Below are 13,450 nucleotides of genomic sequence, written 5' to 3'. Positions count from 1 at the left end.
TTGGGATCAGCTGCAGGAGTGATGTTAATGGGTAATGTCAAGATTATGCAACAGAATCTACCTTATCTTTCAAAGGATTTTTCTTGTTCTTGGTGTTCGGAGCACTCTCGCTCGGTTGCCGATTATGAGGAAACATGCAAGTTAAATGGAAACAAATCCCCTGTATTTGATGGCATAGATGAATGCTGCAAGTATCTTGGATTTGGAAGTTCTATGGGTGAGCCAAGTGACTTAAGTTTGGAATGCGAGGTGGAGGTTCAAGCTAACTTCGCTATTTTAAATGAAAAAGGTATGATTGAAGAATCAGAGCTGAGACGTGCAACTGAGGAGATGCTGCGGTCTGTGTATGAGAAATCTATTTGTGAACCAGACCATGAAGATGGAAACTTGATGTCAGATTGTAATGCAAATTTGATTAAGTTTACCCTTGATAACGCAAGAAGAAACGAGGAAGGAAGGCTAGAGATGCCTCTTCTATGGAATGAAGAGAGCTGTCATTTGCTTGGACGGAATTTCAACCTTGCAAAGGCTGTATTGAGATCCAACACGAGAAAATTACAAAGGAACAAGGCAAATTTGGAACTTATGAATGAAAATTTTAAAGAATAAGAAAAACTTGGAATAATTGAAAGAGTACCAAATCTAGAAAGGTACATGGATGAGCATCCTGAGTGCAGTTTTTTAGCACACATGGGAGTTTTTAGACTAGATCGGGAAACAACAAAATGCAGAGTTGTTTTCCTGTCCAATGTTTGTGAACCTAGCAGGTCCAGTGTGATGACGGTCAATCATAATCAGGCTATGTATGCTGGCCCATCACTCAATCAGAAGATAACGTCTGCAATGCTTCATTTGGGATTCGGATCTAAATTACTGATCTTCGATATTAAGAAAGCATTCAATCAAATTGCACTCAGTGAGCTTGATCAGCAGAAGTTACTCTTTTTGTGGTATAAGAATGCTAAGAAAGGGGATTTCTCTATAATTGCCTACAAAAATGTTCGTCTTCCTTTTGGACTTCGATGCAGTCCTACAATTTTGATGTTGGCTCTTTTTAAAATTTTAGTACTGGATAGCAAGAATGATAATCCTAGACTAAGAAATGCAAAATGGATAATGTATCAGCTCTTCTATATGGATAATGGTGGATTTACTTGTGAATCATCTGAAACCTTGAATTGGATATATGAGATTTTACAGGGTATTTTTGGTCCTTACAAATTTGAACTACAGCAGATGTTTTCTAATGATTATACACTACAAGATAAAATTGATGGAGAAAATATGCAATCGGATGTAGTATGCAAGAAATCTGAGATTGAGGTGAAACTACTTGGGATGATCTGGAATCGAAGGAGTGATACAATTTCAACCAGGAAATTGTGCCTTGATGAAAAGGCTGCTACAAAGAGGGGAATTTTGCGATCCATTGCATCTAATTATTATGATGTTTTCAACATAAATGGTCCACTTCTTAACAGAGCTAGACTTTTTATGCAAGACTTACAATGTGAGAGAACGCTTGGATGGGATGCACAACTTAGAGACTTTCAACAAAAGGAATGGAAAAATATTGCAAACCAAGTAAATTCTGCTCCTATTTTTGAGCTTCTGAGATGTGTTGGTGAAAGGACAGATGAATATAAACTTGAGGCTTATGTTGATGCTAGCAAAAGAGTTTATGGAGTTGTTGTATATTTATGCAATATAAGAAGTGGTGAAAGAAGCTTTGTATTAGCGAAAAATAGACTCATTGGATCCAAATTGCATGAAAAGTCCATTCCTTCACTCGAATTACAGTCTATATGTTTGGGTACAGAGGTTTTGTTGGATACCTATAATGAACTGAGTGGCACACAGTGCCTGGTGCCCATCAAAATAGTTGACTTGGGGCTATTCTCAGATAGTTTTGTTGCCCTGTCGTGGCTTAAGTCCTTTTCTCATAAGTTTGATAAAATGCAGAAAAGGTCAGTGTTCGTAATGAACAAACTGAATCATATAACAAAGCTATGTGAGGGGAGAAGTGTTGTATTCTCTTTCGTGAGTGGAATGGACAACCCAGCTGACAAAATTACACGATGTCTGTCATTCAAAAGCTTAATGAAGTCTAATTACCATAAGGGTCCCAATATACGTGATCTCGATCAAGCTAGTAGAAGTGACATTTTAGGTTTCAAGGTACCAATGGTCGAGAATTTAGAAACCATTGAGGCATATAGTGCATCAACCAGTATAAAAGAAAGCCAAACTGTAAAACTAGAGCACTTAATACCTCTAGATAGATATTCAAATATGAATATGTTGATATCTATACATGCGAAAGTTCTGGAATGCTGGGATCGATGGAAAGGGTTTATAAACAAGTCACATGGCTTTGATAAGAAGGTCCTCCGCTCTAAGGCTTTGACTCAAATCATCTCTAGGGATCAACAAATAAATTTTCCATATGTTATTGACTATTTAAGTAGTAACTCTAAAACCAAGATGGCTATGCCTAATTTGATATCTCAGTTGAATTTGTATCCCGACACTCATAATTTAATAAGAGTGAATTGTAAATTTAATGAGAAGCGCGGTGTAACCAACCAAACTTATCCTATTCTTTTATCAAGAGAGAGTACTCTAACAAAACTTATTATATTGGATGAACATTTGCTTTTGAAACATGCTGGTTGCTATGCCCTTTTGACAGAATTACGTAGGAAATTCTGGATACCAAAATTCTTCTCAACAGTTAAAAGGATTCTGAAGGAATGTGTTGTATGCCGGAGATATAACCAAAGACCTGTCAAACTTAATCAATCAGCCTATAGGGAATTTAGATTGAGTCCATCTGATAAACCTTTTGGTAATGTATACCTTGATTATTGTGGTCCATTTTATGTGAGACAAGGGAAAGATAAAGTTAAGGTTTGGATCCTTGTTATTTCATGCATGTTCACACGAGCAGTTAATCTTAAGATCTGTATGGATATGACAGTTGAAGAGTTTTTGCGTGCTTTGTCACTGCATTCTTTGAATATGGAGTCCCTCAGTTTATAGTAAGTGATTTGGGTACGCAAATAGTAGCAGGAGCCAATATTGTTCAGGATTTCCTGAAGGATGCCGAGACTGTTCAGTATTTAACTGATAATAATGTTGAGAAAGTCCATTTTCAACAGTACTGTAAGGGCTGCAGTCAGCTTGGAGGATTGGTTGAGAGCGTAGTCAAAATGACCAAGCATATGATACGGAAGTCAATCAGAAATAATGTCATTGAATTTAGGGATTTTGAATATCTTGTTTGTCATGCTGTACATTTGATCAATAGAAGGCCTATTGCACTCAAAGAAGAATTAAGAGATTGTTCTAATAATGTACCAACCCCTATAACGCCAGAAGAACTTATTCATGGATATTCATTGGTCTCTTTGAATATTATTCCTGCATTACAAGCTGACCCTGATTCTGATGAGGATTTTCAGGTTGACTTTGATGTTGTACATAAAATTAAAACATCTTATGAGAAGCTGAAACAAATTAGAAATAACTTGCTGGAAATCTATCATCGGGAATTCATGAACACTTTAATTAAACAAGCTACTGATAAGAAGGATAGATATGCTCCTGTAAACCATAAACAAATCAGTATCGGCGATATTGTGCTGATTAAGGATGATGGATATAAACCTGTTAATTATCCTATGGGAATTGTCAAAGAAGTTTTCAAGAATATCAACGAAGAGGTAACTGCTGCATAAGTTCTGAAGGGTAAAACCAATGAAATTACTAAAAGGCATGTTACTTCTTTAATACCACTCTTGAGGAAGGAGTCTGATGAGGATGCTATAGCATCAGATGATGATGATGAGGATGCTGTAGCATCGAAAGAAGAGATTCCAGGCATGGACTTTTCTAGAACACTTCCACTGAGAAAAGCTGCTGAGATATCACGGCAAAAATTCAAAACCATTCTAAACGATGATATTTCAGACTAATTATATTTTTTCTTTATTTGATCAAATTTACATAATTCTTATGTAAAATTTGATTTCTTCCCCGGGAGTGTTGAAAAATAACACTTAAGTTATTTTTTTGTTTTCTGTTTCTTTTTATAATATGGTAATTTGGTAAGTTTGTAAATGATTGTTTTTATTTCAACATGCATTTTTAGTATTTAAATAATTTTTGTTTACATAAAATGATGACAATTCCTTAATAACCTGTTAAAACTTAAAATGGTTTGGGTCGTTGAAGAGACTTGCTGCTCGTTATACATTTCTTACAGAAAGGAGAAGTGGACGGCTTTTAATGAAAATGAGAATTAGTTCTTAGCCATCTACACCAGTGACAACATTGGATTTGCTTGCCTCTTTATCGTCATGGTGAAAAAATAAGTGATCTGTACCATGGATCCGCATCTTACGTTGCCTTCTTCTTGGAAGCCTCATCAAGAGCCAACACAGCAATTGTGATTTGTTTCATTTACAAACAGCATACACGGACGGTATGGGTTGTGAGGTACGTCATCATTTTAAAGGTCATTTAAATTTTGTGATTTATAATCCATAGTTCATTTGATAATGGAAGTCCCTTGCTTTGATTTTTAGCCCCCACAAATAAATATACCCTTGGATAATATTTATATCATTTACAATTTTATGGGATTGCCATATTATACTTTGCCAGTCATAGTTAAGAGATTCATTTTATATTCAGTTACTTTGTGCTGGTTAGATAATTTAAGTGTTGTATCTTATTTTGGTATTCTCTCATTTTGCCACTTTTACGTTAATTAATAGTTTGTTTACATTCGTTGCTTTACTACTTAGGTGGTTATTCGTTCGGCCTTACTGTAAATTTGGCTCGTTGTATACAAGTGATATACTTAATACGCAAAGTGGACCATTGCCTTTAGGTAATTATTAATTTGATAATTTTAAGTGAAATCCATTATTGATACAATACATATATTTGAATGGCATTCCTGTGTTTGAATAATTTATTAGTGATTTCGATAGTTTAAGTTACCATTTGAAGTGTAACTGATATTTGGTATTTTATGCTTATCTAGGGGTTCTTGAGAATGGTAATTGGAAGTTGGAGATGCTTGACCATCGCTTTGACCTCCATTTAAGGCGATCATCTTCGACAGCAGCAACAACAGCATTGGTTTTAATTTGAGCAGCAATACATGAAATCATTTTATCTTTTCTTATTCAATTTCTTAGTAGTTTTTTGGTTGAAGTTTTAAAGTTCATAATTTTGTGAAGGTTGAATTAAAATAAGAAATTGCTCTCTGTATTAATTATCCAATTACGTAGTGAGTTTTTCAAGATGGCGCCCAACGTGGGGCTTAAGTAAGGTGCTGTTTTTGCTGTCTGGTTAGCTTCCTGGTTGGGGTTTCGTTTGTTTGCGGGTCCATGGTCTAAGTTTTAAATTTTATTGAAATGAGTATAGAATTAAAGACTCGTAAATATATTCGTGGCCAAGTAACGCGGTTGTTTAATGGACATGATAAATTCACGTGTATGAATAAAACTGAGTTGAAGGCTGTTCAAATTAAATTGGTATCGTACAGTGATCAGTTGAACAGTCTTAATACTGTAATGCATAAGTCTTTGTATGGAGACGGGACAAATGAAGAGGAGTTCTTATTAGAATTGCAGTCTTGTGATGATTACTCAGATAAATTAAATACCTGTTTTGCTGTTTTATAATTGATGGATTCTAAGCTTGAGGCCAAGGATTCTGAGACCGCAAGAAGTCTCTTAAAGAGTCCTGTAGTTCCACTTCCGGTTTACTCTAGCACCGAAAGTGAAAATGTTGAAAAATTTCTTGTTGAGTTTGAATTGGCTATTGCCACATATTCTTACACTGAGAGAGATAAACTATTACTTCTCAAGCAACAGGTATCAGGCAGAGCCTCAATTTTACTCGAGAATCTTGAAATTTCAAAGCAGACCTATACTGATGCTAAGAAATTGCTTAAAGAAGCACTGGCTGCAGAAATTCAATGTAATTAAGCAATTAAGTGAAATGAAGCTTGAGTACGGCACTGATCCTTTTTCCTATATTGGAAAAATTACTAATGTAACAAACTTTTTCTACATTGGAAATCAAAGTAGATGATATTTTGCAGTATTTCATCTGGCAAGGCATGAATGACTCCTTTAAAGCTCAGCTAATAAATGTGACTAATCATGTACGTCCATCACTTGAGGAGATAAAGGAAAAATTCTTTGAAGCATCTGAACGTTATATGGACGTCACAAGGAAGTTTAATGAAAGGAGGAGACAAGGAGGAAAATCTTCTACATCACTTGCAGTTAATTTTAAATATGAGGATAATGAAACTAACAGAATTAGTACTGCTGACGCCGCTTCTCCGAGGAAAAGGTGCACTCTTTGCCAGGAAACCCATGCAACACATAAGTGTATAAAATATAAAGAACCAGAGCATAAGCTGAGACGCTTAGAAGAACTTAATGGTTGCAAGAAATGTGCTAACATTGGACATACCACTGAAAAATGCGAGTTTAAATTCTTTAAGAAATGCTATTTTTGTAAGGGTTGGCATTTTTCATTTTTGTGTGATCATCAAGGTGAAAAATCTCATGATGAAAAACTACAAATGAATGCGAGAGGTAGCAAGGAAGTAAAAGCAGGTAATTCAAAACACAGGGAAACCTCAAGTGATATAATGATTATAACTAAGGCTTTGCATACCACTGATGGCGCCTCTGTTTTGCCAACTTTTACCTGTGAAATGTTGAATGGAGCCCTTGTTAGAGGTTTGAAGGACTGTGGCTGTCAGACCAGTTTTGTAACTGAAAAACTTGCAAGTGATAAGAGGTTGAAAGTGTTAGAAGATAATGTCTCTTTAACAGTCAATGGTTTTAATTCAAGTAAGAAGTATAAATCCAAGATAGTTGAATTAAAGTGCAACTTTGATGATAAGGCTTGTGTAATACATGCATTGTGTGTACCAAGCATAGATATAAATTTGTCATTGCCAGGAATTTCAGAAGTGGCCAGGGCCTTTGGCAAAAAAGGCTTCAAATTAGCTGATAAATATTTGACTGATGGTAGTGATAAAATAAAGGATATTGACTTGATACTCGGTACAAATGATGTCCATTGTTTATTAGATTTTTCAGTAAAATTTGGCAATGATCACCCATCTGTTTATTTGGGATCAGCTGCAGGAGTGATGTTAATGGGTAATGTCAAGATTATGCAACAGAATCTACCTTATCTTTCTAAGGATTTTTCTTGTTCTTGGTGTTCGGAGCACTCTCGCTCGGTTGCCGATTATGAGGAAACATGCAAGTTAAATGGAAACAAATCCCCTGTATTTGATGGCATAGATGAATGCTGCAAGTATCTTGGATTTGGAAGTTCTATGGGTGAGCCAAGTGGCTTAAGTTTGGAATGCGAGGTGGAGGTTCAAGCTAACTTCGCTATTTTAAATGAAAAAGGTATGATTGAAGAATCAGAGCTGAGACGTGCAACTGAGGAGATGCTGCGGTCTGTGTATGAGAAATCTATTTGTGAACCAGACCATGAAGATGGAAACTTGATGTCAGATTGTAATGCAAATTTCATTAAGTTTACCCTTGATAACGCAAGAAGAAACGAGGAAGGAAGGCTAGAGATGCCTCTTCTATAGAGTGAAAAGAGCTGTCATTTGCTTGGACGGAATTTCAACCTTGCAAAGGCTGTATTGAGATCCAACACGAGAAAATTACAAAGGAACAAGGCAAATTTGGAACTTATGAATGAAAATTTTAAAGAACAAGAAAAACTTGGAATAATTGAAAGAGTACCAAATCTAGAAAGGTACATGGATGAGCATCCTGAGTGCAGTTTTTTAGCACACATGGGAGTTTTTAGACTAGATCGGGAAACAACAAAATGCAGAGTTGTTTTCCTGTCCAATGTTTGTGAACCTAGCAGGTCCAGTGTGATGACGGTCAATCATAATCAGGCTATGTATGCTGGCCCATCACTCAATCAGAAGATAACGTCTGCAATGCTTCATTTGGGATTCGGATCTAAATTACTGATCTTCGATATTAAGAAAGCATTCAATCAAATTGCACTCAGTGAGCTTGATCAGCAGAAGTTACTCTTTTTGTGGTATAAGAATGTTAAGAAAGGGGATTTCTCTATAATTGCCTACAAAAATGTTCGTCTTCCTTTTGGACTTCGATGCAGTCCTACAATTTTGATGTTGGCTCTTTTCAAAATTTTAGTACTGGATAGCAAGAATGATAATCCTAGACTAAGAAATGCAAAATGGATAATGTATCAGCTCTTCTATATGGATAATGGTGGATTTACTTGTGAATCATCTGAAACCTTGAATTGGATATATGAGATTTTACAGGGTATTTTTGGTCCTTACAAATTTGAACTACAGCAGATGTTTTCTAATGATTATACACTACAAGATAAAATTGATGGAGAAAATATGCAATCGGATGTAGTATGCAAGAAATCTGAGATTGAGGTGAAACTACTTGGGATGATCTGGAATCGAAGGAGTGATACAATTTCAACCAGGAAATTGTGCCTTGATGAAAAGGCTGCTACAAAGAGGGGAATTTTGCGATCCATTGCATCTAATTATTATGATGTTTTCAACATAAATGGTCCACTTCTTAACAGAGCTAGACTTTTTATGCAAGACTTACAATGTGAGAGAACGCTTGGATGGGATGCACAACTTAGAGACTTTCAACAAAAGGAATGGAAAAATATTGCAAACCAAGTAAATTCTGCTCCTATTTTTGAGCTTCTGAGATGTGTTGGTGAAAGGACAGATGAATATAAACTTGAGGCTTATGTTGATGCTAGCAAAAGAGTTTATGGAGTTGTTGTATATTTATGCAATATAAGAAGTGGTGAAAGAAGCTTTGTATTAGCGAAAAATAGACTCATTGGATCCAAATTGCATGAAAAGTCCATTCCTTCACTCGAATTACAGTCTATATGTTTGGGTACAGAGGTTTTGTTGGATACCTATAATGAACTGAGTGGCACACAGTGCCTGGTGCCCATCAAAATAGTTGACTTGGGGCTATTCTCAGATAGTTTTGTTGCCCTGTCGTGGCTTAAGTCCTTTTCTCATAAGTTTGATAAAATGCAGAAAAGGTCAGTGTTCGTAATGAACAAACTGAATCATATAACAAAGCTATGTGAGGGGAGAAGTGTTGTATTCTCTTTCGTGAGTGGAATGGACAACCCAGCTGACAAAATTACACGATGTCTGTCATTCAAAAGCTTAATGAAGTCTAATTACCATAAGGGTCCCAATATACGTGATCTCGATCAAGCTAGTAGAAGTGACATTTTAGGTTTCAAGGTACCAATGGTCGAGAATTTAGAAACCATTGAGGCATATAGTGCATCAACCAGTATAAAAGAAAGCCAAACTGTAAAACTAGAGCACTTAATACCTCTAGATAGATATTCAAATATGAATATGTTGATATCTATACATGCGAAAGTTCTGGAATGCTGGGATCGATGGAAAGGGTTTATAAACAAGTCACATGGCTTTGATAAGAAGGTCCTCCGCTCTAAGGCTTTGACTCAAATCATCTCTAGGGATCAACAAATAAATTTTCCATATGTTATTGACTATTTAAGTAGTAACTCTAAAACCAAGATGGCTATGCCTAATTTGATATCTCAGTTGAATTTGTATCCCGACACTCATAATTTAATAAGAGTGAATTGTAAATTTAATGAGAAGCGTGGTGTAACCAACCAAACTTATCCTATTCTTTTATCAAGAGAGAGTACTCTAACAAAACTTATTATATTGGATGAACATTTGCTTTTGAAACATGCTGGTTGCTATGCCCTTTTGACAGAATTACGTAGGAAATTCTGGATACCAAAATTCTTCTCAACAGTTAAAAGGATTCTGAAGGAATGTGTTGTATGCCGGAGATATAACCAAAGACCTGTCAAACTTAATCAATCAGCCTATAGGGAATTTAGATTGAGTCCATCTGATAAACCTTTTGGTAATGTATACCTTGATTATTGTGGTCCATTTTATGTGAGACAAGGGAAAGATAAAGTTAAGGTTTGGATCCTTGTTATTTCATGCATGTTCACACGAGCAGTTAATCTTAAGATCTGTATGGATATGACAGTTGAAGAGTTTTTGCGTGCTTTGTCACTGCATTCTTTGAATATGGAGTCCCTCAGTTTATAGTAAGTGATTTGGGTACGCAAATAGTAGCAGGAGCCAATATTGTTCAGGATTTCCTGAAGGATGCCGAGACTGTTCAGTATTTAACTGATAATAATGTTGAGAAAGTCCATTTTCAACAGTACTGTAAGGGCTGCAGTCAGCTTGGAGGATTGGTTGAGAGCGTAGTCAAAATGACCAAGCATATGATACGGAAGTCAATCAGAAATAATGTCATTGAATTTAGGGATTTTGAATATCTTGTTTGTCATGCTGTACATTTGATCAATAGAAGGCCTATTGCACTCAAAGAAGAATTAAGAGATTGTTCTAATAATGTACCAACCCCTATAACGCCAGAAGAACTTATTCATGGATATTCATTGGTCTCTTTGAATATTATTCCTGCATTACAAGCTGACCCTGATTCTGATGAGGATTTTCAGGTTGACTTTGATGTTGTACATAAAATTAAAACATCTTATGAGAAGCTGAAACAAATTAGAAATAACTTGCTGGAAATCTATCATCGGGAATTCATGAACACTTTAATTAAACAAGCTACTGATAAGAAGGATAGATATGCTCCTGTAAACCATAAACAAATCAGTATCGGCGATATTGTGCTGATTAAGGATGATGGATATAAACCTGTTAATTATCCTATGGGAATTGTCAAAGAAGTTTTCAAGAATATCAACGAAGAGGTAACTGCTGCATAAGTTCTGAAGGGTAAAACCAATGAAATTACTAAAAGGCATGTTACTTCTTTAATACCACTCTTGAGGAAGGAGTCTGATGAGGATGCTATAGCATCAGATGATGATGATGAGGATGCTGTAGCATCAAAAGAAGAGATTCCAGGCATGGACTTTTCTAGAACACTTCCACTGAGAAAAGCTGCTGAGATATCACGGCAAAAATTCAAAACCATTCTAAACGATGATATTTCAGACTAATTATATTTTTTCTTTATTTGATCAAATTTACATAATTCTTATGTAAAATTTGATTTCTTCCCCGGGAGTGTTGAAAAATAACACTTAAGTTATTTTTTTGTTTTCTGTTTCTTTTTATAATATGGTAATTTGGTAAGTTTGTAAATGATTGTTTTTATTTCAACATGCATTTTTAGTATTTAAATAATTTTTGTTTACATAAAATGATGACAATTCCTTAATAACCTGTTAAAACTTAAGATGGTTTGGGTCGTTGAAGAGACTTGCTGCTCGTTATACATTTCTTACAGAAAGGTTAAGTGGACGGCTTTTAATGAAAATGAGAATTAGTTCTTAGCCATCTACACCAGTGACAACATTGGATTTGCTTGCCTCTTTATCGTCATGGTGAAAAAATAAGTGATCTGTACCATGGATCCGCATCTTACGTTGCCTTCTTCTTGGAAGCCTCATCAAGAGCCAACACAGCAATTGTGATTTGTTTCATTTACAAACAGCATACACGGACGGTATGGGTTGTGAGGTACGTCATCATTTTAAAGGTTATTTAAATTTTGTGATTTATAATCCATAGTTCATTTGATAATGGAAGTCCCTTGCTTTGATTTTTAGCCCCCACAAATAAATATACCCTTGGATAATATTTATATCATTTACAATTTTATGGGATTGCCATATTATACTTTGCCAGTCATAGTTAAGAGATTCATTTTATATTCAGTTACTTTGTGCTGGTTAGATAATTTAAGTGTTGTATCTTATTTTGGTATTCTCTCATTTTGCCACTTTTACGTTAATTAATAGTTTGTTTACATTCGTTGCTTTACTACTTAGGTGGTTATTCGTTCGGCCTTACTGTAAATTTGGCTCGTTGTATACAAGTGATATACTTAATACGCAAAGTGGACCATTGCCTTTAGGTAATTATTAATTTAATAATTTTAAGTGAAATCCATTATTGATACAATACATATATTTGAATGGCATTCCTGTGTTTGAATAACTTATTAGTGATTTCGATAGTTTAAGTTACCATTTGAAGTGTAACTGATATTTGGTATTTTATGCTTATCTAGGGGTTCTTGAGAATGGTAATTGGAAGTTGGAGATGCTTGACCATCGCTTTGACCTCCATTTAAGGCGATCATCTTCGACAGCAGCAACAACAGCATTGGTTTTAATTTGAGCAGCAATACATGAAATCATTTTATCTTTTCTTATTCAATTTCTTAGTTGTTTTTTGGTTGAAGTTTTAAAGTTCATAATTTTGTGAAGGTTGAATTAAAATAAGAAAATTGCTCTTTGTATTAATTATCCAATTACGTAGTGAGTTTTTCAAGAACGTCAAAACAGACATGTCATATATAAACTATTAACAACATCAAAAACAAATATGTCATAAATAAACTATAAAAAGACTCATGTCCGCCTGGTCTACAAAAAAGCATTTGCGCCAACTTTGAACTTTTGAAGTTCTACTGATTCAACCACCCGATTAGGAAGATCATTCCACAACTTGGTAACAGCTGGAATAAAACTTCTAGAGTACTGGGTAGTATTGAGCCTCGCGATGGAGAAGGCCTGGCTATTAGAATTAACTTCCTGCCTAGTATTACGAACAGGATAGAATTGTCCAGGGAGATCTGAATGTAAAGGATGGTCAGAGTTATGAAAAATCTTATGCAACATGCATAATGAGCTAATTGAACGACGGTGCCAGAGATTAATATCTAGATCAGGAATAAGAAATTTGATAGACCGTAAGTTTCTGTCCAACAAATTAAGATGAGAATCAGCAGCTGAAGACCAGACAGGAGAACAATACTCAAAACAAGGTAGAATGAAAGAATTAAAACACTTCTTCAGAATAGATTGATCACCGAAAATCTTGAAAGACTTTCTCAATAAGCATATTTTTTGTGCAATTGAAGAAGACAGACCTTATATGTTTCTCAAAAGTAAATTTACTGTCGAGAATCACACCTAAAATTTTGAAAGAGTCATACATATTTAAAGAAACATTATCAATACTGAAATCCGGATGTTGAGGAGCCACCGTCCTTGACCTACTTACAATCATACTTTGAGTTTTGTTGGGATTCAACTTCATACCCCATAATTTGCACCATGCACTAATTCTAGCTAAATCTCGATTAAGGGATTCACCAACCCTAGATCTACATTCAGGGGATGGAATTGATGCAAAGAGAGTAGCATCATCTGCATATGCAACAAGCTTGTTTTCTAGGCCAAACCACATGTCATGTGTATATAGTATAAAAAGTAATGGGCCAAGAACACT

The 13,450-nt window shown here is 35.3% G+C and overlaps 2 protein-coding genes across 3 annotated transcripts; both read left to right on the top strand.

Moving 5' to 3' along the window:
• Nucleotides 1-654: 654 nt before the first annotated feature.
• On the top strand, nucleotides 655-5,202 carry LOC137625876 (uncharacterized). Of its 2 annotated transcripts, XM_068356824.1 has the most exons (3): nucleotides 655-4,500; nucleotides 4,812-4,897; nucleotides 5,054-5,202. In XM_068356824.1, exon 1 carries the CDS (start codon nucleotides 655-657, stop codon nucleotides 3,040-3,042), a length of 2,388 nt encoding a protein of 795 aa, XP_068212925.1. In that variant the 3' UTR covers nucleotides 3,043-4,500; nucleotides 4,812-4,897; nucleotides 5,054-5,202. The 2 variants fall into 2 exon arrangements, with proteins under 2 accessions (XP_068212925.1, XP_068212916.1); XM_068356815.1 differs by lacking the exon at nucleotides 4,812-4,897.
• Nucleotides 5,203-7,756: 2,554 nt separating this feature from the next.
• Nucleotides 7,757-10,213, top strand: LOC137618234 (uncharacterized). Its single transcript, XM_068348386.1, has one exon. The coding sequence runs from the start codon at nucleotides 7,757-7,759 to the stop codon at nucleotides 10,211-10,213; it is 2,457 nt and encodes an 818-aa protein (XP_068204487.1).
• Nucleotides 10,214-13,450: the final 3,237 nt, after the last annotated feature.

This window comes from Palaemon carinicauda, chromosome 2, assembly GCF_036898095.1.
Source record: "Palaemon carinicauda isolate YSFRI2023 chromosome 2, ASM3689809v2, whole genome shotgun sequence".
Lineage (NCBI taxonomy): Eukaryota > Metazoa > Arthropoda > Malacostraca > Decapoda > Palaemonidae > Palaemon > Palaemon carinicauda.
The sequence above is the reverse complement of the archived record's forward strand: the minus strand, read 5'-3'. Positions and strand labels throughout refer to the sequence as shown.

Bases quoted from the DNA above. Each gene is read 5' to 3' on its own strand.
- LOC137618234 (XM_068348386.1), top strand. From the start codon at position 7,757: ATGAATGAAAATTTTAAAGAACAAGAAAAACTTGGAATAATTGAAAGA.
- LOC137625876 (XM_068356815.1), top strand. From the start codon at position 655: ATGGATGAGCATCCTGAGTGCAGTTTTTTAGCACACATGGGAGTTTTT.